The 22,653-nt window shown below is 48.1% G+C and overlaps 2 protein-coding genes across 2 annotated transcripts in view; both read right to left on the reverse strand.

Annotated features, from left to right (window-relative positions):
- Nucleotides 1-4,017, reverse strand: part of AP3S2 (adaptor related protein complex 3 subunit sigma 2) — a 56,902-nt gene extending 52,885 nt beyond the window's left edge. Inside the window, exons 1-2 of the mRNA XM_065871132.1 lie at nt 3,949-4,017; nt 279-370 (exon numbers count right to left, since the gene is read on the reverse strand). Of these exons, the coding sequence (XP_065727204.1) occupies nt 279-370; nt 3,949-4,017 (161 nt within the window). The remainder of the gene's footprint in view (nt 1-278; nt 371-3,948) is intronic.
- A 4,176-nt stretch (nt 4,018-8,193) lies between these two features.
- Nucleotides 8,194-19,452, reverse strand: ARPIN (actin related protein 2/3 complex inhibitor). The gene is made up of 6 exons (XM_065871131.1): nt 19,306-19,452; nt 16,681-16,756; nt 13,703-13,835; nt 10,365-10,571; nt 9,821-9,984; nt 8,194-8,974 (listed from the first exon to the last, which is right to left on the reverse strand). Exons 1-6 carry the CDS (start codon nt 19,395-19,397, stop codon nt 8,966-8,968), a joined length of 681 nt encoding a protein of 226 aa, XP_065727203.1. The 5' UTR covers nt 19,398-19,452; the 3' UTR covers nt 8,194-8,965.
- Nucleotides 19,453-22,653: the final 3,201 nt, after the last annotated feature.

The raw sequence follows: 22,653 nt of genomic DNA on the forward strand, positions 1-22,653 counted from the left end.
TAATGATGAAGGCCACCCAAAAGTGGATGTATGGGGGGCTTCCCTGGTAGCACAGTGGTTGAGAGTCCACCTGCCGATGCAGGGGACACGGGTTCTTGCCCCAGTCCGGGAAGATCCCACATGCGGCGGAGCGGCTGGGCCCGTGAACCATGGTCACTGAGCCTGCGCGTCCGGAGCCTGTGCTCCGCAACGGGAGAGGCCACAACAGTGAGAGGCCCGCATAACACAAAAGAAAAAAAAAAAAAAGTGGATGTATGGGGAGAAAACTGATCATTTACCTTCCACCCTCCAAGAAGTTACAGATGTTGTCATCCCGCTTGAGAACTAGATGGAAGGTCTCTCGAATAATCTGCTGTTGAATTTCTTCTGGCTATGGAATAAAAGAAATAAAGTGAATCAGTGGGAAAGTCTGAAAAACTACATCCCATCAGTGAGGATGGACAGGAAGGCAAGGGCTTCCAAACTAGGAATGATTTGAACATTTGGTACCAGTTTACAGAAAAGATAGAAATGATGAGTAGAGAAAAAGTAAAAGGGGAATCTATGGAAAAACTGACGACAAGGCTCTGTTACAGGAATTAAAATAGGGTATATTTACCTAGATATCTAGTCCCTAACCATTACCGTCCTGATAGGTAAGCTGATATTTCTTTACTGTGAATAACCAAGAAAAGGAGAACTGACAAACTCTCATACAAGGTCAAAGAATAACTAGAAGGCCTGGTTCTGAAATATTTTGTCTTACTCTAGAAAACATCTATGCCAGGGCAAATAACAAACGTTAATAGGTCTAACACTTTAAGGAAGTCAAGATGTAATCGTGTACGTGCTTTAAAAACCTGCATTTGCCATCTTCTGTACTGGTAATACAGACATTACATATAAGATGCTGTGTTACCAACAAAGTACTACAGAGAAAGACAGAAAATGTTCTATTTAGATTAGAATCTTGAACAATTGCAGAGGTATAAACACCTTTTTTCACTTACTACACTCCAGAAAGCTCAACTGTGATGGAATCTCTTGATAACTCACATTTGATTTCTATTTATACATATAAAGTTCATAGTAAGTATGGTTTTTAAAAAAGGATAGTGGGAGGGAGAAATCAATCATTAAGGCAGAAGTAGGGATTCCCTGGAGGTCCAGTGGTTAAGACTTGGCGCTTTCAATGCAGAGGATTCAGATTCCATCCCTAATCGGGGAACTAAGATCCTACATGCTGCATGGCCAAAAAAAAAAAAAAAAAAAAGACAAAAGTAATTAAAAGCTCTAGACCAGTGCCCAATGTATAATGGGATTTCCCTGGCAGTCCAGTGGTTAGGACTCTGCACTTTCACTGCCAAAGGTACAGTTTCAATCCCTGGTTGGGGAACTAAGATTCTGCAAGCCACGTGGCAGGGCCAAAAAAAATCTCAATGTATAATGAATCACCCGGGAATGTTGTTAAAATGCAGATTTTAATTTAGTAGGTCTGGGCTAAGTCCTGAGACTGCATTTCTAACAAGTTTCCAGGTGATAACAATGCTGCTGGTCTGAGGACAACATTTTGAGTAGCAAAGCTTAAGAAAACCTTCAGATTGGACTTCCCTTAAAGAGTCAGAACATAGATTCAAGTAACATTAACCCCTTTCTTTCTACAGCATTGAATTTAGACTTGAAATGGTTAGTTATTTAAACGAAGCAGGAAAAAACAGGGAAAATGTCATTGTGGAGAAATTACTTTTCATAACCTTGACTTACACTGGTATACAGTGGCTCTCTCATTTACCAAATGGATAAATGAAAACTTGCTAATAACTGGTCACTGTAAGGTTGAGTAAATCAATCACTATTTTCTGGTTTCCATTTAAAGAATTCAGAAAGCTCACAGACGCCAGGATGCTGTAAAGGATTAACTCTGTGTACCCAGAAATACAAAACATGCTAAGCATCAGCACTTTTTTAAACTGACCAAAACATCTTGCGAAGCCTTTTATCTGATTCTACAGGGAAGTGGTGATAGTCAGTGGGTAAGCACTATGAAATGGTGAGGTTACCTAATTTCTAATTCAACAAAATAGCAAACTACCAATTGCTTACATCTCTCAATCATTTTAATAATCCCTCATATCTTTTAGTACTCTGCAGTTTTCAAGGTAACCTTCACTTAGGAGTTAATTTAGGTCTTATAAAAATCCTATGCTCTCCAAAGAAGATAAACTAATGGTCGATAAAGACATGAAAAGATGCTCAACATTATTAGTCATTAGAAAAATTTTTGAAACCGCAAGAATCCACTTTACACCTACTAAAATGTCTTTAATCAAAGAGATAATAGAAAATGTTGATAGGGAGGTGGAAAAATTGGAATTCTTATATATTGTTGATAGGAATGTAAAATGGTGCAGCCACTTTGGAAAGCAGTTTGGCAGTTCCTCCGAATGATCACCATAAAGTTACTACGTGACTCAGCAATTCTACTCCTAGATATATACCCAAGAGAAATGAAAATACATGCTCACACAAAAGCCTGTACATCAGTGTTCACAGCAGCATTATTCACAAGAGCCACAGGTGGAAATATCAACTGATGAATGGACAATCAAAATGTGGCGCATCCACACAATGGAATATAGTTTGGCAATAAAAAGAAATAAAGAACAGATACACACTCCAACATAGATGAACCTTGAAAACATTATACTAAGTAATAGAAGCCAGTATAAAAGACCACATATTGTATGATTCCATTTTATATGAAATGTCCAGAATAGGCAAATTTAGAGAGATAGAAAGTAGATTAGTGGTTGCCTAGGGCTGGGGGAGTTGAGGGGGAAACACAGAATGATTGCTATATGGGTAAGGGGTTCCTTTTTGGGATAATGAAAATGTTCTAAAATTGTGGTGATGGTTGCATACCTCTGTAAAGTACTAAAAACCATTCTACTGTATATTTTTAAAAGGTGAACTGTATGGTATGTAATGTATCTCAATAACACTTTAAAAAACCTGAGAGAAAAATTCACACACACACAAATGCAAATACAAGTTGAATAGTGTTATTGAATGTTAATATAAAATCGATATAATAAAATGTAACCTAGCTAAAAAATTCTACGAAAAAGGTAAAAAAGTTTTTTTTTTTTCATTTCTACTTGACAAAAGAGGAAATGAAGTCTGAAAGAGATTTTTGTTAACTTGACACAAGGGTAAAATAAGGTGTTGCTGAGGCCTGAACATAAGTTTTCTGACACTTTCCACTCTACGGTTTCACAATTACGTACTTAACATTTTGAAACCTAGCCACGAAGAAATAAAACGTCGGGTGGCAGGAGGCAAATAATGATGTTTCTTTTTTCCAGAGTAACGCCTTTGGAAAATTCAAATTCACATTATCACGTATAATTTCTCAACATTTCCCACTTTCAAACTGACTTTTTCTTCAACTCTACGTAGTGAAAGGTATCTAGTTCCTGGGCGCTCCCAGCCTACACTGAAGCAAAATAATTCCAAGAAAGCACTTTTCCAAATCCGTTAGCTAAAGCAAAATAATTTAAAAGCTGCATATTTCTTCCTCCTCGTGAAACTGCGTTTAACAGTTTAATTAATTTGAGATTCATTTGATTTCAATCATTCAAGTTGTCCATGAGGCACACCCCCTCCACACACACACACACACACACACACACACACACACACACACATTTATAGAGCCCTGAGACTCTGCGAGAAGCGTCACAAAAATGGCACCAAAATGCCGGGGTCCAGGAAGGGGTGGGAAAGAGCGGGGGTAGCGGGGCGTGGGACACAAGGACTGACACTGGCCCCGGTCTGGGGAAGATCACGTATACGGTGCAGGAGGCCTAGGAGGTCAGCGGGCGATGCCCGCGTGCGCCATACGGGACAAAGAGAGAGAAGGGGGCGCAGGTGCCCCGAGAGGATGTGACGAAGCTCGTCCGCACTCACGAAACGCTGGTAGAAGCGGACTAGCCGCGGCTTCCCGTGGTTATTGAAAACCAGAATCGCCTGAATCATCTTTGCCCGCCACGCTCCTTTCACCACCGGCTGCCTCCAGAGAGCACCTCCTTCCGCCACAACACGGACGCTTCCTGTTGGTGCGCTGCTGAGAGTAGCTCCCGGAAACATGTCCCGGCGCCCAAGGGCCCGACCACCAAGAGTCCGGTTTCCCGGCACGCCTTGGAGAAGGCTCCAGGACGGGCGGCGGGTTGCGGGGGTAAGGCTGGTGCGGACACCGAGGCTAGGGCCGCGGAATCCCGGGCCTGGGGCAAAGCCGAGCACACCGGAAAAGTGGATCAAGAAGCGGAAACCCCAACAGCAGCCGCGCTCCCAGGTGAAGCGCAGCGGGAGTCACCCTTTATCGTCGTCTGCCTTAACACATGCAGTCTTACCTTCCCCTTAACACTGCAGAACGTTGCGCGGTGTGGAGATGCAGGCTAATTTAGCCATTCCCCGGTTGGGGAAAGTTAGGTTCATTTTTATTTTTTAGTATTACATACAATGCTGTAGTGAATTATATATGTGCCTCCTCGTGCAAAAGGGCTCTCTCTCCACGGTAGATAGCGAATGGTGGAATTAAGGGATCTTTAATGCAATTCCTTTTAAAAGGTACCGGCGACCCCAAATTAGTAAAGTTTTTGTATTTTCTTTTAATGACTTAGTGCGGGTGAGGTGGAGCACGTCCTTATATCACAGATAGAGCTGCAAATTGGAATCACCTACCCAAAGGACAGTTGACAATATTTATCAAGCCTTTAAAATATATTGAACATTAGACCCAGCATTTCCAGTTTTAGAATTTATAATAAAACGATGCGGGTGTGTGAAAAGATTTAGCCTCAAGAACATACATCTCAGCAGTCTTATTACAGGGGAAAGTGGGAAGCAAACTAATTATTCCAAAATGAGAAACTGGTTAAATGCATTGATCCACATGCATATGTATGTAGAGGGACACTCCACTTGGTAAAAGATTGGAAGTATATACACCAAAATATGAATAATAATTGTGTCTGATGGAATGGCAGCATCATAGTGTTCACCACAGGCCGGTGGAACCACACTGCTCTGATCAAAACCCTGGCTCTCTCCACCACCTGTGCACCTTGGGCAAGTGTCATCATTTGTAAAACAGGCATAACATCAGTTTCCTTTACTATAAGACTAGTTTATTTCTACTTGAAAAAAAAAATTCTACTTACCTAAGACAGTTGGTATAGCACAAAAAGAGTTAATATTTGTAAGTACTCAGAGCAGTGCATGGTGTATAACTGAGTACTACATAAGTGATTTTAAAAGTGGTGGTGGAATTATATTTTTTTCTTATTTTAAATTTTCTAAAATAAAATGTATTACTCTTGTAGCCAGAGTTTTTTTTTTCATTTAAAAGAATCCAAAGGCAATAAATATGCACTGAAACTTGACAAAATATTTCAAATGTTGAGGAGGAATACCAAAAAAAATTCTGAAACAGAAGAATAATAAGTGAGACCTAGCTCTACCAACTATGAAAACCTACTCTGATAGGTCACATTGTCATTAAAGGGAGACTTATTGAAATATAATGGATAATTTAAGTGTAAGTGATTTTAATATGTGATGTGGAAGACATCATACCTTGACAGTGGGAAGGAATTCAGTGTGTTGGGATAACTGGTTAGCAATTTGAAAATAAGCAATTTAGTTATCTCCCTTCATACTCTCTCAAATTAAAGGCAGAGTGGAATACAGAGTTAAATATAAAACCAAGTAATAACTAGAGTGGAAGAAAATGATAGAGAATCTAACATCTGAAAAGAGTATATAAGCTTAGAAGCAATAAAAATCATAAAAAGTCAAGATATAGCTATACAAAAATTTTACGTTTGTAAGTCAATTTTTTTAATGGAAAAGTTTTTTAAATATGGCAAATGGTTATATTTAAAATATAAATACTGATAAACCAAAAAAACCTCCCCCCCTCAGTAATAAATGGGCAAAGGAACTGAGTAACAAATGAGGAAATACATCTAGAAAATGAACATGAAATAAAATCCTTAAGCTCACTATTAATGGGGGAAAAGCCTAATTAAAATTAAAGTATTAACTTAAAGTGTTATTTTTACCTTATCAAATATCAATTTTTAAAATATTATCATACCCAAGTCTAGCAAGGGTAGCGTGAAAGTAGTCCTCTCCTACCTTGCTGGTGAGATTATAATTTAGAACAACCCTTTTGGAAAGCAATTTGGCAATATAACAAAACCTTTACAGCCTCCAATGCAGGGGGCATGGGTTCAACCCCTGGTCAGGGAAGATCCCACATGCCGCAATGGCGTGGCCCAAAAAAAACAAAACAAAACAAACAGAAATAAAAAACCCAAGACCTTTACAAAGAATTCCTAGATTCCCAGTAATCTGACCCCTAGGAATCCATCCCTAAACAAATAACCCTGGGAACTTCCCTGGCGGTCCAGCGGTTAAGCCTTCACCTTCCAGCGCAGGGGGTACAGGTTTGATCCCTGGCCCAGGAGCTAAGATCCCACATGCCTCGTGCCAAAAAAAACAAAAGATAAAACAGAAGCAATATTGTAACAGATTCAATAAAGACTTTAAAAATGGTCCACGTCAAAAAATCTTAACAAAACAAAACAAAATATAGTGGCGGGGGGAGGCAGGTGAGATTGAGGGAACTATGTAATTTACAATAGTTTTTGACACAGATAGCTCCAAAGAGGGATCAATTAATTACCCAAATTCTGGAAAATAATAGAGCTATTAAGGTAGTCAATTTTAAAAACAATGACATGAAGACTAGTGATATATTGATAGGAAGTAGTTATACAACATCAATTGAAAAAGGATTATCAAATTTTATGTGTTGGTATAAAATTGCAATGACCATGTACAGAAATTGCATATTCCAAGATCGGGCCACTCCCCCACCTCCATGGCCTTGCAGGTCCTCTTCTCTTGCTGGAAAGTCCCTTTCCACCTGTCTACCTGAATTTCTTTCCATCTCCTCTGCCACTGCTATAGACTAAATCACTCTAGGCTCTCACCCCCACCACTGCAGCAGTCTCCTAGTTGGGCTCATTGCCTTCAGTTTCTCTGCAGTCAAGTGATCTTTGAAATATACAAATCAGATCTTATTACTCTCCTGGGGATCACTGGCTTCCAAGGTATTAAGGATAAAGTCCCAAAATACTTAACATGCTGAAGATGCCATGCCCAACCTCCCACCATTCTCTAAGCTCCAGCCACCATGGCCTTTTCCTTCCAGGAGCCCATCCCCACCCCACTGAGACACCAAGCCTAGTTGTTGCCCAGGGGCTCCCCCATTGACACGCCGTGCCTCCTCGTTTAGAATGGTGGCCTGCCCACATGAGCTTGCCATACCCTTTGGCCACAGTGCTTTGGGCAACAGGATGCCCTCACTGGGTGCCTCTCCCCATGTCAGTGTCCCCAGTCCTCCTCCTGTTTAACCCCTCCCCTGGCCACCACATGGTTGAGGTCCCAGCATGCTCAACAGTGAGCCAGCCCCATTCAGACACAGGACACTAGCGAGGCGGCTTCTATAGTAGCTGAGGTAAGAGAACGAGTATGTGAACTAAGAAAAGGGCAACAAGAACAGAAGAGACCCGAGGGCAGTCCAGTGACCTGTGACTTCAGGTGGCCTAAATGAAGTGTTAACCCCAAGCCTCACAGCCATATTGTTGAGCCCAGGCTTAAATATGCAGGAAGGCAAATGAAAGTTTGAACCCTGATAATAAACGCTGGGACCTCAACCATGAAAACCATATGAAAAAAAATGGAGATAATAATCACATGTGCCTCTTGGGATTGTTGTGACAATTAAGTAAGATACTGGAAGTGCTTGGCACAAGTAATAGAACCAAGAAGCACTCAACAGTCAGGGACTATAATTATCATCACGGAAAGCATCTAGTGCTGTGTTTGACACATTAGGGGACTCCATAATTGTTAGTTTACCACCACCCCTCTTTTCCCTGAGAGAAGCAGGATCCACATTCCACCAAGTCCCTACCCATTCTTAGGACGTGTAGATTTCAACTCCAGATCTCTTCATAGATGTGGGTGTGGGCATACTACCCAGCAAGGCAATTGTTCATGACCAAAAAGATACGGCTTTCTTCTTATAGGGAGGTTGCTCAGTTTATACCTAATAATTACACAGTCAGTGTAGAGGAATCCTTCCTGAAGATTTACTCATTCGTAAAAAGTTCTCAAGGTACAAAACAAGAAAAAAGGTGTTGTCCAAAATGTGGCCTGGCAGAATGAGTCAGAGAGTTGGAGACCAGCTGGCCACCCCTGTGAACGCTCTCAGCCTCCCTGAAAAGAGCATTCCCAGGAAAGCCGCCAAAGGAGGTCAGGAGACAGGAACCCCCAGGGTGGCAGAGAACCAGAGGAGGAATAAAGAACTGGCAGCTCTGGGGACTGAAAAGGGCACAGGGGACAAGGAGGCTTGAGCAGGAGGGCAGAGGCTACAGCACAGAGTGCTGGGGAGGAGGGCAATTGCAGAAGGAAACCAGGAAATACAACAAGGACAGAAGAAGGAGGCCCCGCTCACTTCTCCTCTGAGCCACTCTGCATGCAGGTGAGGGATTCCCCACCAGTTCTGCACCAAAACCAAGTCCAGTTCTTCTGACTGCCCTGGGGGACTTGCCCCCTGCCTGCCTCCAGAAACAAGGCTGCCACTCAGGGTGAGGGCCACCATGAAAATGTCTAGGAAGGCTAGACTCACATCCAGGGAGGGACCCTCCATGAGCCACAGGCTGGGGCCCCACGTCTAACGTCAGGCTCTTGCGTTTGATTTTAGCAGAGCTTGTTCAAAGGGTATTCCACAGTGGCTGTAGGGAAGAACCAGGCAAGGCTTGGTGGACCTGCTCTCTCGAGCTCCAGAGTGAAAGTTGATGGAAGAAATGCTCAACAGTGGGCCCCGGAGGCACCCCATCTCTCACTGACCTCAGTCGTCCTAGAGGTAAAGTAAAGAGATACGAACAGAGCACATTTCGTAAAAGTCTTCTACCGTCATCAGACAAACAAGGGTTCGAATGAGTGGTACCAGCGGGGCCCGCGGCTACCTGCCTTGGCCTCATCTCATTAGTGTTGGCCCAGGGAGCCAGCCTGGCAATTCCAATTGTTTTTTAGTCCAAGACTCACTCTATTAAGACAAAAGGGAACCCACTCCCTCTATCTGCCCCTGCTTTCTCTGGCAAATATCATCATCTTCATCACCTAGATAAAGAGCCCATTTTTCTGAGACTTTGTTTTAAACGTTCAATCTGGGGCCTTTTGACACCAAATCAAATCTTCAGGTGAAATATACCTCAAAATACCAAATCAACCGTGAGTAGGCTGAGGATCAACTAGGAGGCTGAACTTTGGGCTAAAATAACTATTAAGGACCAGGCAGCCATTTTCCAGCCACTCTGGGCAGGGAGCCCAGAACAAAGGGGGGAAAACGCTCATTCAGCTGCTCAACATGGCTAATGTATTCACTTGAAGTAGAAATGTTTGGAGCCTTAATGGAATTAAGCCTCCTTGGTTCCCCTCTGCACTCCCTTCCTTCCATCCCTTGCTTTCATAAATCTTTGGGGCTCTCTTGTTGATTGGCACAGTTCAGACCCACCAAAAAGAAAGGTCCCTTTATACCTTGAGGGAATTTTCCTGATGCTAACACACTCTCAGCAATTCCACCAAAGCTGGGGAGTAAAGTTTATGCTGCCGTCCTACACCCAACCACAACCAGTGCATACAAACTCCTGCCAGGAGATGAACCACACCAACTCCAGGTCCACGGTTATCTCCCCAGACCTACCCACTCCTCGTCCTCGGCGCCGTCCCCCTGCTCTCGGGTCTCCACTGCAGCCCCCTCTGAAGACTTTTGGGCCATGATGTTGTCTGTCCAGGATGCCCCCATCTTCCCATCACCAGCGAAATTACACTTGGTCACTGTTCCAGCCTCGAGTTTGGCTAATGAATCTGAAAGGAGAAGTTGAAGGCCTCTCTCCATGTGGCAGAAACATAGTGGGGGCTGGCCCATTCTGCTGGGGTCCCCTAGGCCTGAGTGTGCTCAGGGAGGCCCTGGATGGGACCCCCGAGGCAATGGATAGGAGAGGTCACCCACAGGAACCATGGGGTTGGGCAGCACCCCAGGATCCAAAGTGTTCAGGCTATTGGCCCCAAAGCACTTGCCCAGGGACTTAGGAATAAATCTCAAGGGGTCTTGTCCACGGGGAGGCCAGATGTGGCCTGCTCCATGAACTCGAAGCAGGAGGGGTGGGTAAGCCTCAGACAGGAGGCCAGGAGCCCCCACAGGCCATATAGAAGCATCAGGCCACAGTGAGGGCTGCACTGCTCACCCAGGAAGGGGCCGTCGCCTCGAGTTTTCAGCCGTACCCCAGCCCCCAGCTCGAGCTCCACGGCCTCCATCTCCGACTCAGGCATCCAGAATGCCACTGTCTGGTCAGGGGTGAGGCTCTCCGTCAGCGCAAGCAGCTCTGGCTTGTTCACCAGCCCCTTCAGCACCTCAGGCGTGAGTCTGTCGGTGTTCCCCTTGGCTTCCACCTCTGCAGGCACACAGCATGAGACAGTCATTACCACCGTAATAGCAAGCACTCTAGGAGGGCTTTTTAGGAGCCAGGTAAGGCCTCCGTGTTGTACACGCTCACAACCACCCGAAGGTAGGGGCTCTGAGTTCACATTCTGCCAGTACTCAAGGAACGCATCACAGAGGAGTTACGGCTACGGGCTCTGGAGCCAGGCTAGCTGGTGCAAATCTGCTTACATGCTATGTGACCACAGGCAAGTTACTTAACCTCTCTCTGTGCCTGACAAATAAGGATAAAAGAGGTACCTACCCGATGGGAGTGATGTGACATGTGAAAGAAATATCGAATGCAGGTAAAGCACTTAGCATGGGGACTGGCACTCAGCAAGTGTCAATGTTTTTACTATCCCTATTCACAGATGAGAAAATTAAGGCTTAGACAGGTTAAGTAATTTGCCCAAGGTTACAGAGCTAGTCAGTGGAGGAGGCAGGATTCAAGCCCTTCACACAATTCTGCCTTCCCACTGAGACCCCAGTGACCAGGCAGGGTTCTCTCTGGGCTCTCAGGGACTCCCTGGCTGGGGTGGGGTCTGCTGGAACCAGCAGCAAACTTTGGTGGTCCTCATACTCTCTACTGGCCTGCTCGTCCTGGCTCGGGCAGAGCGCAGAGGCTCAGGGAAGGTTCCAACAGCCTGTCACCCGCCTACCCTGAAAGTCCCAAATCTGCTAATCCCAGGGCGGGGGCAGCATGGAGCGGGGAGTCCCGGTCCCAGACTAAGAAGTGAGAACTTGCAGCGTTGAGAGTATGGCAACCCCAGTGCCATCTACTGGCTGCCTTCCCCACACTGATACCCAGGCGGCCGCGGGTCCTGAACACCAGACCATGCTCCATTTGTGGTGTAAAACCTCTGCCAAGCTCTGTCAGGGACGCCTTCTGGGATTCCCTAGACACCTTGCTCACACAGAGAACTTTCTCCTCAACCCTCACCCTGCCCACTGTCCCCCAGACAAGCCACCTCATCTCCTACTTCACAAGATAACAGAAGCCAGAGGTGGGGCCACGACCTACCTGTCCAGTTACCTAGAACCACAAGAAACCTCTCCTCCTTCCCATCTGTCTCAAAGGACGAGGTGTCTCCCCTCCTGCCTCAGGCCAGCTCATCTGGGCCCCAGACCCCACCCCCTCCCATCTCCTCCAGGACTTGCCTCTCCTTCTCCTCTCTTGGATCTTTCCTTACCACCTACCTGCTTTCCAGCTCTGGCACCCACTACTCTAGACACTGTTCACCCCCCACCAGTCACTGGGGAGCATGTCACTGTGAAGCCACTGGATGCTCCGCAGTCCCGACTTACCTGGGCCTTGGGCACCGCCTGACCCCATTGTTACTCCTCACCCCTGGGCTTCGCTGGGCTTCAGAGACACACACCTGCCCCACCCCGCTCAGACCCCGCCAGCGTTCCCTCCCCTGCTCCTTACAAGGCTCCTTCCCTGTCCACCCCCGTTGTTGCTGTTCCCCAGGACAACTTCCTGGCTGACTCTGTCCACTGGCACAGCTTCAATACGACCCGTGTGTGATGACTCCAAAATACCTGCTGTCAGCCCAGCCCTCTTCCTGGGTTCTAGAACTGTACCAAGTCCCTAGTGCACATCTACCTCTACCTGGAAGCACCACCACGTGGCTAATGCCATGTGTCCCAAACAGATATCTTCTCCCCAAACCTCCTCCTCTTGCACCTCCATCTCCCAAACCTGGCACCTGAGCCCAAATCCTGGGGTCATCCCTGACTCCCCCCATATCCAAACAAACACCGAGGCCATGGTCCCTCCTCTATCTTGAGTCTGCCCAGTCTCTCCATCCTCACTGACCAGTCCTTAATCCTGGGCCTCTTATCTCCCTCCTAGATGCCATCATGGCCTCCTAACAGCCTCCTGGTCTCCAGTCTCTTCACTTCCCCAGGGACTTTAAAAAGCAAATCTGGACTTCTGTGGTGGTGCAGTGGTTAAGAATCCGCCTGCCGATGCAGGGGACACAGGTTCGAGCCCTGGTCCAGGAAGATCCCACATGCCGTGGAGCAACTGAGCCCGCATGCCACAACTACTGAAGCCCGAGTGCCTAGAGGCTGTGCTCCGCAACAAGAGAAGCCACTGCAATAAGAAGCCCACGCACCACAACGAAGAGTAGCCCACGCTCACTGCGACTAAAGAAAGCCCACATGCAGCAACGAAGACCCAACGCAGCCAAACATAAATAAATTTATTTTAAAAAAGAGCAAATCTAATCGTATCACTCACCTAACTTAAAACCACTCACGCAGAGCTCCCCTGCACCCTCGACTGGGTGCCCTCTCTGCAGGGCTGCTCTTCACCTTCGGGAGCCCTCAGTTCCCAGAATGCCCTTGGCACCCTGCCCCCTCTCTGAAACACCCTTCCAAGCCCTGGCACCCTGCTGATACCTGCTTGTCTTTCAGGATCCAGTACTGGCATTCCCTCCTCCAGGGCACCTCCCCCAATCGCACCTGCCTGGGCTCAGAGCCCCCGCTAGGGCTCCAGTCATGGCCTGTCCATCTCCTCTACCAGCCTGAGAACGGCTTGTGTGCAAGTCCACGTCTTGCTCGTCCCTGAACCCTCAGCATGCAGTTCAGGGTCTGGCACACGGTGGATTCTCACTAAATGTTCAGATACTTAGTGAGCAACTGAAAGCATGAATGGATAAAATGATAGAGGGATGATGAGTACCCACTCAACCTCTAAACCTTCTCACATGGGGCAGACAGCAAGGAGGTCCTTCTCCAGCCAAAATTGGGAAGAGGAATAAGATCACAAAGGGCCCAAGAACCAAGTGAGCATTTTGGCAGGAAAATAGAGGCCACCTGGCCTGGGCTCTGCACTAAGGCAGGTTCATGGACGATTCTGCCAGACTGCAAGAGATGGCAGGAGCTGGGAAGGCACCCAGGTCCTCAGCACTGAGGTAGGGCACCGGGGATCCTCTGAGTGAATGGGGGGCAGGAAGAGTCCAGCCAGGGGCCCCTCAGGCCAAATGTGGGCTTCAAGGCTGAGAAGACACTTTCTAGGGACCAAGAGACCTCTGGAGACAAAGGAAGACCACAGCGTATGAAGGCTCTGAGGGAGAAAGGGCGAAGGGTACCTACTATAGGATGACATGAGGAAGCCTGTGTTCACCTTCCTGGTGGCGCTGAAGTTGGGCTCGATTTCATTTCCCTTGGGGTCGAACTTACGGCAATGGATGTGACTAGGCCGGATATACAGCACGTAGTAGCGCTCCTGGGGCCAAGCAGAGAGACAGTGAGGGGCTGCTTCATTCCCTTCAGCCTTCAACACAACACACACTCCCCACGTGCTCCGGTTGCAGCCCTCCCAACCTCACTCTCTACCCCAGAATCCCACCCCACCTCCAAAAGATATTCAAGCTGGCCACAGGCTTCCACTCCCAATATTCATTCACTCATTCATTCATTCATGTGTTTAGTAGAGCACTTGCCACACATAATGAACCATGGCTAGACGTCCATGAGAGGGCAGGCTCAGAGCCTGACCCCAAGGCCTCCACATGTGAGAGACAGAAAGAATATACAGAAAACCATAACCCGAGCACCAAGGAGCCCAAATACCATGAAGCAGAAGCAGCCAAGATGCCATGGAAAGGGCACTGAAATGGAGTTCTGAGTGAGGACAGCCACTGTGCCTCTTCCAACAGATGTGAGTCCTGGAGCAAATCACCCCTAGCCTCAGTTTCCCCTGTTGCCTGGAGACAACACGATGTCTACTTTCAGGCACGTTGTAAGGGTTCAAGGAGCAAACACAGTATAAGGCATGAAATGTGCTGTAAATGCTCTTTGCCAGCTGTCCTAATCAAAACAGGAGACTGACAACACTGTAGATCAACTATACATCAATAAAAAGTTAAATAAATATTATAATAAAACACACACACAAAACAGGAGATTAAAGAAAAGGAAACCACTTCCTGGGAGAAACAGAGAAGGCAAGGTCTCAGAGTGGGGAGAAACCTGCAACTGTGGGATAAGGGTGTAGGAAGAATATTAAGAGCCTGGACAAGTACATAAAATAAAAGTCAAGGTCCTGTGTGGATGTTTGAGCAATGCAGGACCCTGAGAGGTCTCATGGGAGTCCAGGCTGGGGAAGCAAGTGGGGGATCAGCCTTGAGTTGGCATTTGGAGTTTGCATTTTATGTGGTAGACTAGAAGGAATCCTGAAAGGTTTTTGGACAGCAGCGAGACCCTGAGAGATGTCTTTCAGGAGACAAGCTGATAGCAGGGCAGGAATGGGCGCTGGGTGCAGCCAGAAGGCAGGAGAGGGGGTGCAAGGTTTAGTCAGGACAGGCTGAGTTCCTGAGGGCCCATGTGAGGTGAGCAGACATGGAAAGAGGAAGGGAGGGGAGGGGAAAATGGTCAAGGTAGGAGGCCTGCAGGACTAGGCATTACTCACCTGGGGGAGGGGGGAGGGGAGACAGTGGAGGTTTGCAGGCTGGTGGTCGGGGGCGTCTAGTGCACTATCATTAGGAAACAAGGAGTTGGAGAAGGCAAGTTTGGAGAGGGGCTGGAGGACACCCTGCCTGTGGAGGACGGCCGAGGTGGGCCAGCTCCACTCAGCTACTGCTGGGCTCTCCTGGGCAGGCTGGCTAGGGCTCCAGACTGCTGTGCTCAGCCTGCTGACCTGCGTGCTAAGGAGGGGAGGGTGCAGCAAAGCATCTCTTGACCTGAAACTAGTGCTGAGCCGGAGCTGAGGCTGTTCCCATGGGGTGTGGGTGAAAAACCAGCTGTGTGTAGCCCCAGGCCTCTGGCCTGCCTCAAGAAGGGATTTAATGAGCTCGGTTCTACAGATCAAGGAGATAAGGTGGTCAGCACATCTGGGTGGGGTTATTTGGTGGGGGGTGGAGATTTAGAATTAGTGCTCAGGAAAGAAACACTGGCTAGTACAGAATGGAGAATGCCAGGTGTGTCCATGGACATCTGAGATGGGCGGGTGATAAAGGGCATAACCCCAGGAGGCTCAGAGGACAAGAGGAGAAGGGCATGGACATGGGAACCGAAGCCCCGGGCAACGTGGCTTGACACTCAGGCTGGAAACAAAGGCCCAGAACTCAGCAACCCTCCTCCTACCTCAACGCTCTCACACCCCTACACACGTGGAGGTCCAGGTCCACAACAGTGACCTGCTTTATAAAAATCCAACATTCCAAAACACCCAGCCACACAGTGATATTAAAAGACGTGCAAGGGAATTCCCTGGCAGTCCCGTGGTTAGGACTCCGCGCTTCTACTGCAGGGAGCCAGGGTTCGATCCCTGGTCAGGGAATTAAGATCCTTCAAGCCTCGCAGTTCAGCCAAAAAGAAAAGAAAAAAAAAAAGATGTGTAAACCCATGCTAAGATATTCACCACTCTGCAAATGCAGTCACTTCAAGGCGTCTTCTAACAGCAAACTCCAACAGTGCATTTAAAGTAATTCAATTTTAAACAATTCAAAGTACACACGACTTCCCAGCTACAGAGCTGGTACCCCTAAAGGGGAAGGTCACTGTTGACCTTGCACCCACATAGGAATATAACTTCACTCTGACCTTGTCCATCAGGTCCGGAGGCAGTGGGAACCACCAGGCCAGAGGACAGGAGTTGGACCTTCAGCCCCGGAATAAAGAGCCACTCATCCTGCCTACCCAGCAAGCTTCCCAGCACTCTAAATTTGTTCCATCAGAAGGTGACAGGACCTCTTCAGAAGGCAGGTCTTCCAGCCCACTCAGAACACACAGCCTGAGTCCTGAACCACTCACCTCACCCTTTCCTGCTCTCAGCCCTCCCAGTCCTGGCCCCAAACACACCCCTCGGGTTTAGGGCCTGGTCTGTCTTCTCAGCAAGAATCCAGGCCCTCCCATCAAACCCAGCACAGCCCTAACTGACCTCTTCCATCTGTCGCCCCTTTTGGCTGCTAATCTCCCAACCAACACCCCCCCCACCTGCCCTGTGAGCCCCTCAAGGAAAGAGCTGGACCCCAAGTCTTGGCACTAGCAGAGCCAAGCAGAGAGATGCTTTGGTGGGTGAGGACCCCGAAGCCAGTGCCCTGCGGGTGCCCCCAGGGAAACATCCTCACCTTCCTGCCATGGTCATCCAAGATGCTGTGCCGAGATACATCGACCAGTTCTCCTTCCAGTAGGACGCCATTCCCCCTAAGGATGAGAGAGAATGAGGGCTCAACTGGTTCTGTCAGTCCTCAGGCAAGAACCACAAGTGCAATGGCCCAGGTCAGGGTCTGCACTAGGACAGAAGCAAGTCCCAGGTGTGTCTCCCATTTACCTGGTCCCTGGGCAGTCCCAGTATGATGCAGCCCCTTTCTCTGGGCTCCCACACTGGGCCCCCACTCCTCTGAGGGTCCCAAAGGCTGGGGCACCATCTGGAGGTTAGGAAGGAACATTGACAGGCTGCAAGACTGAGCTATGGCCCCTCCTGCAGGGGGTTACTGTAACCAGAGCCTCAGTCTTCTTATCCACCAAATGGGAGAGTAATAGCCACCTCACTCTGCTTCTATGACAATAACATATGATCATGAATATGAAGGCGCTTTGTAAACTATTAAGTGTTTACTAAATATAAAGGACTTTACTTTTTTTAAATATCTTTATTGGAGTATAATTGCTTTACAATGTTGTGTTAGTTCCTGCTGTATAACAAAGTGAATCAGCTATATGTATACATATATCCCCATATCCCCTCCCTCTTGCGTCTCCCTCCCACCCTCCTTACCTCACTCCTCTAGGTGGTCTCAAAGCACAAAGCTGATCTCCCTGTGCTATCCAGCTGCTTCCCACTAGCTGTTATACATTTGGTTGTGTATTTATGTCAATGCTACTCTCTCACTTTGTCCCAGCTTAACCTTCCCCCTCCCTGTGTCCTCAAGTCCATTCTCTACATCTGTGCCTTTGTTCCTGTCCTGCCCCTAGGTTCATCAAAACCTTTTTTTTTTTTTTTTCGATTCCATATATATGTGTTAGCATACAGTATTTGCTTTTCTCTTTCTGTCTTACTTCACTCTGTATGACAGACTCTGGGTCCATCCACCTCACTACAAATAACTCAATTTCATTTCTTTTTATGGCTGAGTAATATTCCATTGTATATATGTGCCACATCTTCTTTGTCCATTCATCTGTCGATGGACACTTAGGTTGCTTCCATGACCTGGCTATTGTAAATAGTGCTACAATGAACATTGTGGTACATGACTCTTTTTTTTAAATTATTTTTTAAATTTATTTATTTTTGGCTGTGTTGGGTCTTTGTTGCTGCATGCAGGCTTTCTCTAGTTGCAGGGGGCAGGGGCTACTCTTTGTTGTGGTACGCCAGCTTCTCATTGTGGTGGCTTCTCTTGTTGCAGAGCACGGGCTCTAGGTGTGTGGGCTTCAGTAGTTGTGGCTCGGAGGCTCTAGAATGCAGGCTCAGTAGCTGTGGCGCACCGGCTTAGCTGCTCCGCGGCATGTGGGATCTCCCCAGACCAGGGCTCAAACCTGTGTCCCCTGAATTGGTAGGTGGATTCTTAACCACTGTGCCACCAGGGAAGCCCCATGACTCTTTTAGAATTATGGTTTTCTCAGGGTATATGCCCAGTAGTGGGATTGCTGGGTCATATGGTAATTCTTTTTTAGTTTTTCAAGGAACCTCCTTACTGTTCTCCATAGTGGCTGTATCAATTTACATTCCCACCAACAGTGCAAGAGGGTTCCCTTTTCTCCACACCCTCTCCAGCATTTATTGTTTGTAGATTTTTTGATGATGGCCATTCTGACCGGAGGACTTTACTTTTTTATTTCACCAAATTTTTGGGGGGGGGGGGCGGGGTCTAAGCTGCTATAAAGTATCTTCCCTTTGCACCTGTTTTAAAGCACTTTCATATTCCTGTCCTCATTCGTATCCACTTTAGAAGTGGAGAAACCCAGACTCAGAAGTTTCGTGATGAGCCCGAGATCGCAGGGTCCCTCACTGAGAGGAAATGGACCCCCGCTTCCCAATTCTAGTTTTCATAAAAGCAGAACCTGGGGACTTCCTTTTCTGGAACCACGGAAATGGGAGAGGGGTGGGGGCAGCTGAAGGGATGGGGATGAAAAGTGAAAACACCCTGGACCTTACTTGCCCCTACCGCACCCCGCCCCTTGCGCCCTTCATTCTTTAGTGTTTGTAATTGCAAATTGAATCGTCCATTCGTTCTCATGACCTCGGCGTCCGTGATGGCAGGGCCTGGCCCTCCGGATCTAACACGCCCTCCAGACAGGCCCTGCCCCTCCCGCGGCCCTGCCAAGCCAACTCCCACCCGCTGTTGCCGTCCAGCAGGACACTGCCCCTTCCGGAGCGGGGTGCAGCCCGTGCAAAAGCCTGAAGGCAAGGCAGCGGGGTGAAGCTTAGAGTCACCGGGGTGGGGTTGAGACAAAGGCTGACGTGAAGTAAGCACCGCCTTTTGAGCCCTGCTTGGGAGTCGGGACCGACCCTCGGTGAGCTTCACGCCGATCAGTGTCTCAGGGGGGTGCGCTCCGAGGGGAGCGCAGGGAGGAGCGGTCTGGAGGCCAGGGAGGTCTTTGGCGAGCCCCGCCCTTCCTCCCACCCGCACCCGACCCCGCTAGCGCACCCCCTCCCCCTGCCAACCAGGGAGCCCGGATTCAAAGCTGAGCCTCGGGAGCCAACGGAGGCCGGGCCCGGGAAGCGGTGGGGAGACGCGGGCGGAGCCTACCCCTGGTGGGCGGCGGGGTTCCAGGCCCCGGGCAGCCGCGCGCTCTGAACCGCCTTGTTCCGGAGGGCGCTGTCGTGGTAGATGCGGCTCATTCTCCCCACGGCCGCGGCGCCCTCAAGGCCTGGCGCAAGGAGCCTGCACGCGGGGCTGGGGGCACCGCGAGGTGGGGTACAGCGAGGGGAAGCACCGGCAGGACACGCGGAGACCAGCAATTCCCAGCCGCAGATCCGGGACCGGCGCGGCCCGGCCCCGGGCGTTCCCGCGCGGGATTTAAAGGGGCCGAGCCCCATTCCTGCCCGTGGGACCTTGCTTGGCGGGAGGTGGGCTTCCCTGAAGACCCGGCTGGGACCTTAGCCCCGAGGGTGGGGGTGAGGAAGGGAGCCACTCCCTTCTCTTTCTCTCCCTCTTCCTTGTTACTAGAAGGAGACCCCTGCCCCACACACGCACAAAGGGGAAATTGAGGCCCAGAGAGCCTATAGGATCAGCTCTGAAAGGATGAGTTTCCAGAGAGCAGGAATGGGAAAAAGGGAACAGTCCTCAGGGACGGCGGGGTGCTAAGTACAGACCTGCTCTTTATGCCCGCGCGCGAGGTCGCACAGTGGCTGAGGGAGGGGTTCCAGGGATCTGTAACGAAGGAGCCTGGTCTTGGGTGTCAAGATCTACGGCCTAACAAGGTTGGAATCCCAGCTGTGTGAGCTTGGGCAAGTTCCTCAACCTCTCTGAGCCCGTGCTTCCTCCTCTGTAAAACGGGGTCAGTATCAGAGGGGTTGTAAGTATTTAATAAACTCATTCTAGAAAGGAGCATTGCCCCTCGCCGTCTTCCCGCACAGTTCTTGGACCCCTTCCCAGCTCCCTACTGCCCTGTGCCCAAGTATGTAACTAAGGATGCATTTCCCAAGCCCGGGTGCAGGGGTCTGTTTTGACCCGGGGATTGTTGAGAGCCTTGGTTCTCGTTTGACTCCTTTGCGGCAAGCCCTGGGGCAGGTGGGCCCATTCATGGAGTCGAAGTGTAGCCTCTGGGGGACACTTCAAAGGGGAGGTGGCCAGGTTAGATACCTGGGGGCCCAAGCTGAGCTGTCAGTGGTAGAAGAAGCACCCCCTCCGCCCACACATTATGACTTTTGTGCATTTTCAGCATTTTTGTTTTCAAGGGCTCCCTCCTCCATAAAAAAAGTGTTTAACTTATGTTTTATGACTGGGTTGACATAAAGATGAATACATTAATATATATTAAGACATTTTCTTTGGCCTAAAAATTCTTTTTTTTCTTCTGATTTTAAAAGAAATTAATATATTTTCCTGTGCCTTAGGCATTGTGCCTAATGGATTAGTCAAACCCACCCCTATCTGGCCTACCTGGCTGCTCCCTAAATTCTAAGAAGGAAGGATGTAGGAGACCCTCTGGGCAGAACTGTCCTTTGGTTCTGTCTCTTCAAAATTCCCCAGGCTGATATAAGGAACTCTCATAACTCAATAGAAATAGAAAAAGAAAAAAAAAAAACACACACATGATAAAAAAAAATGGGCAAAGGAACTGAATAGACATACAGAAGAGATACAGATGACCAACAGGTATATGAAAAGCTGCTCAGCATCACTAATCATCAGGGAAAACCTCACACCTGTTAGAATGACTATTATCAAAAAAACAAAAGGTAAGTGTTAGCAGGGATATGGAGAAAAGGGAACCCTTGTACAGCATTGATGGGAGTGTAAATTAGTACAGCCACTATGAAAAACACTATGGAAGTTTCTCAAGAAATTAAAAATAGAACCACCAAATGATCCAGCAATTTCACTTCTGGGTATATGTCCAAGGGAATTGAAATCAGGGTGTCAAAGGGATATCTGCACTCCCATGGTCCTTTCACAATAGTCAAGATGTAGAAGCAAACTAAATGTCCATCAGTGGATGAATGGAAAAAGAAAATGTGGTATATGCATACAATGGAATATTATTCAGGCTTAATAAAAGAAGGAAACCCTGCCAATCTGCAACAACATGGATGAACCTGGAAGTGAAAGAAGCCAGACACAAAAAGACAAATACTGCATGATCTCATTTACATGAGGAATCTAAAATAGTCAAACTCATAGAAGCAGAGAGTAGAATGGCTGCCAGGGGCTGGGGGAGTGAGAAATGCATAGGTAGTAGTCAAAGGGCACAGAGTTTCAGGTGTACAAGATGAATAAGACCTAGACATCTGTATAGTAGAGTGCCTGTAGCTAACAATATTGTATTATATGCTTAAACATTTACTAAGAGGGCAGTTCTTATGTTAAGTGTTCTTAAACACACACACACACACACACACACACAATAATAATAATAAAGAGGGCTTCCCTGGTGGTGCAGTGGTTGAGAGTCCGCCTGCCAATGCAGGGGACGCGGGTTCGTGCCGCGGTCCGGGAGGATCCCGCATGCCGCGGAGCAGCTGGGCCCGTGAGCCATGGTCACTGAGCCTGCACGTCCGGAGCCTGTGCTCTGCAACGGGAGAGGCCACAACAGTGAGAGGCCCGCGTACCGCAAAAAAACAAATAAGAAGAAGAAGAAAGAAAGAAGGCTTGGGACTTCCCTGGTGGCGCAGTGTTTAAGACTTTGCTCTTCCAGTGCAGGGGGACCGGGTTCGATCCCTGGTCAGGGAACTAGATCCCACATGCCACAACTAAGAGTTCACACGCTGCAACTAAGGAGCCCACCTGCCATAACTAAGACCCAGAACAACCAAAGAAATAAAGTATTTTAAAAAAAAAGAAGGCTTGAAGAAACGTTTGGAAATGATAAATTTGTTTACAGCATAGATTGTAGTGATGGTTTCATGGGTGTGTACTTATCTCCAAACTCATCGAGTTGTATACATTAAAAACGTACAGCTTTTTGGGACTTCCCTGGTGGCGCAGTGGTTAAGAAGCTGCCTGCAAATGCAGGGGACACGGGTTCGAGCCCTGGTCCAGGAAGATCCCACGTACCGTGGAGCAGCTAAGCCCGTGTGCCACAACTACTGAGCCTGTGCTCTAGAGCCTGCAAGCCACAATTACTGAGCCCACGTGCCACAACTACTGAAGCCCGCGTGCCTAGAGCCCATTGCTCTGCAGCAAGAGAAGCCACCGCAATGAGAAGCCCGTGCACCACAACGAAGAGTAGCCCCCACTCACTGCAACTAGAAAAAGCCCGCGCACAGCAATGAAGACCCAATGCAGCCAAAAATAAATAAGTAAATAAATTTATTAAAAAACAACAACAAAAACAAGCCAAAATACTCCCCAGGCTGGTCACAACCTCATGGCCAGAACGCCCCCCTCCTCCTTCCCCATTCTGTGTCATCTTCCCCCTCAAATGGCTCCAAA

Source organism: Phocoena phocoena, chromosome 2 (assembly GCF_963924675.1).
Source record: "Phocoena phocoena chromosome 2, mPhoPho1.1, whole genome shotgun sequence".
NCBI lineage: Eukaryota > Metazoa > Chordata > Mammalia > Artiodactyla > Phocoenidae > Phocoena > Phocoena phocoena.

What these genes read in the sequence shown, in the direction of transcription:
- ARPIN (XM_065871131.1), bottom strand. Translation starts at nt 19,397, where the DNA reads ATGAGCCGCATCTACCACGACAGCGCCCTCCGGAACAAGGCGGTTCAG. An exon ending in AACCCCGCCGCCCACCAGGG is followed by an intron (nt 16,757 to 19,305) that starts GTAGGCTCCGCC and finishes TCTCATCCTTAG; the next exon opens with GGGGAATGGCGTCCTACTGG. An exon ending in AGGCGACGGCCCCTTCCTGG is followed by an intron (nt 9,985 to 10,364) that starts GTGAGCAGTGCA and finishes TTCTCCTTTCAG; the next exon opens with ATTCATTAGCCAAACTCGAG.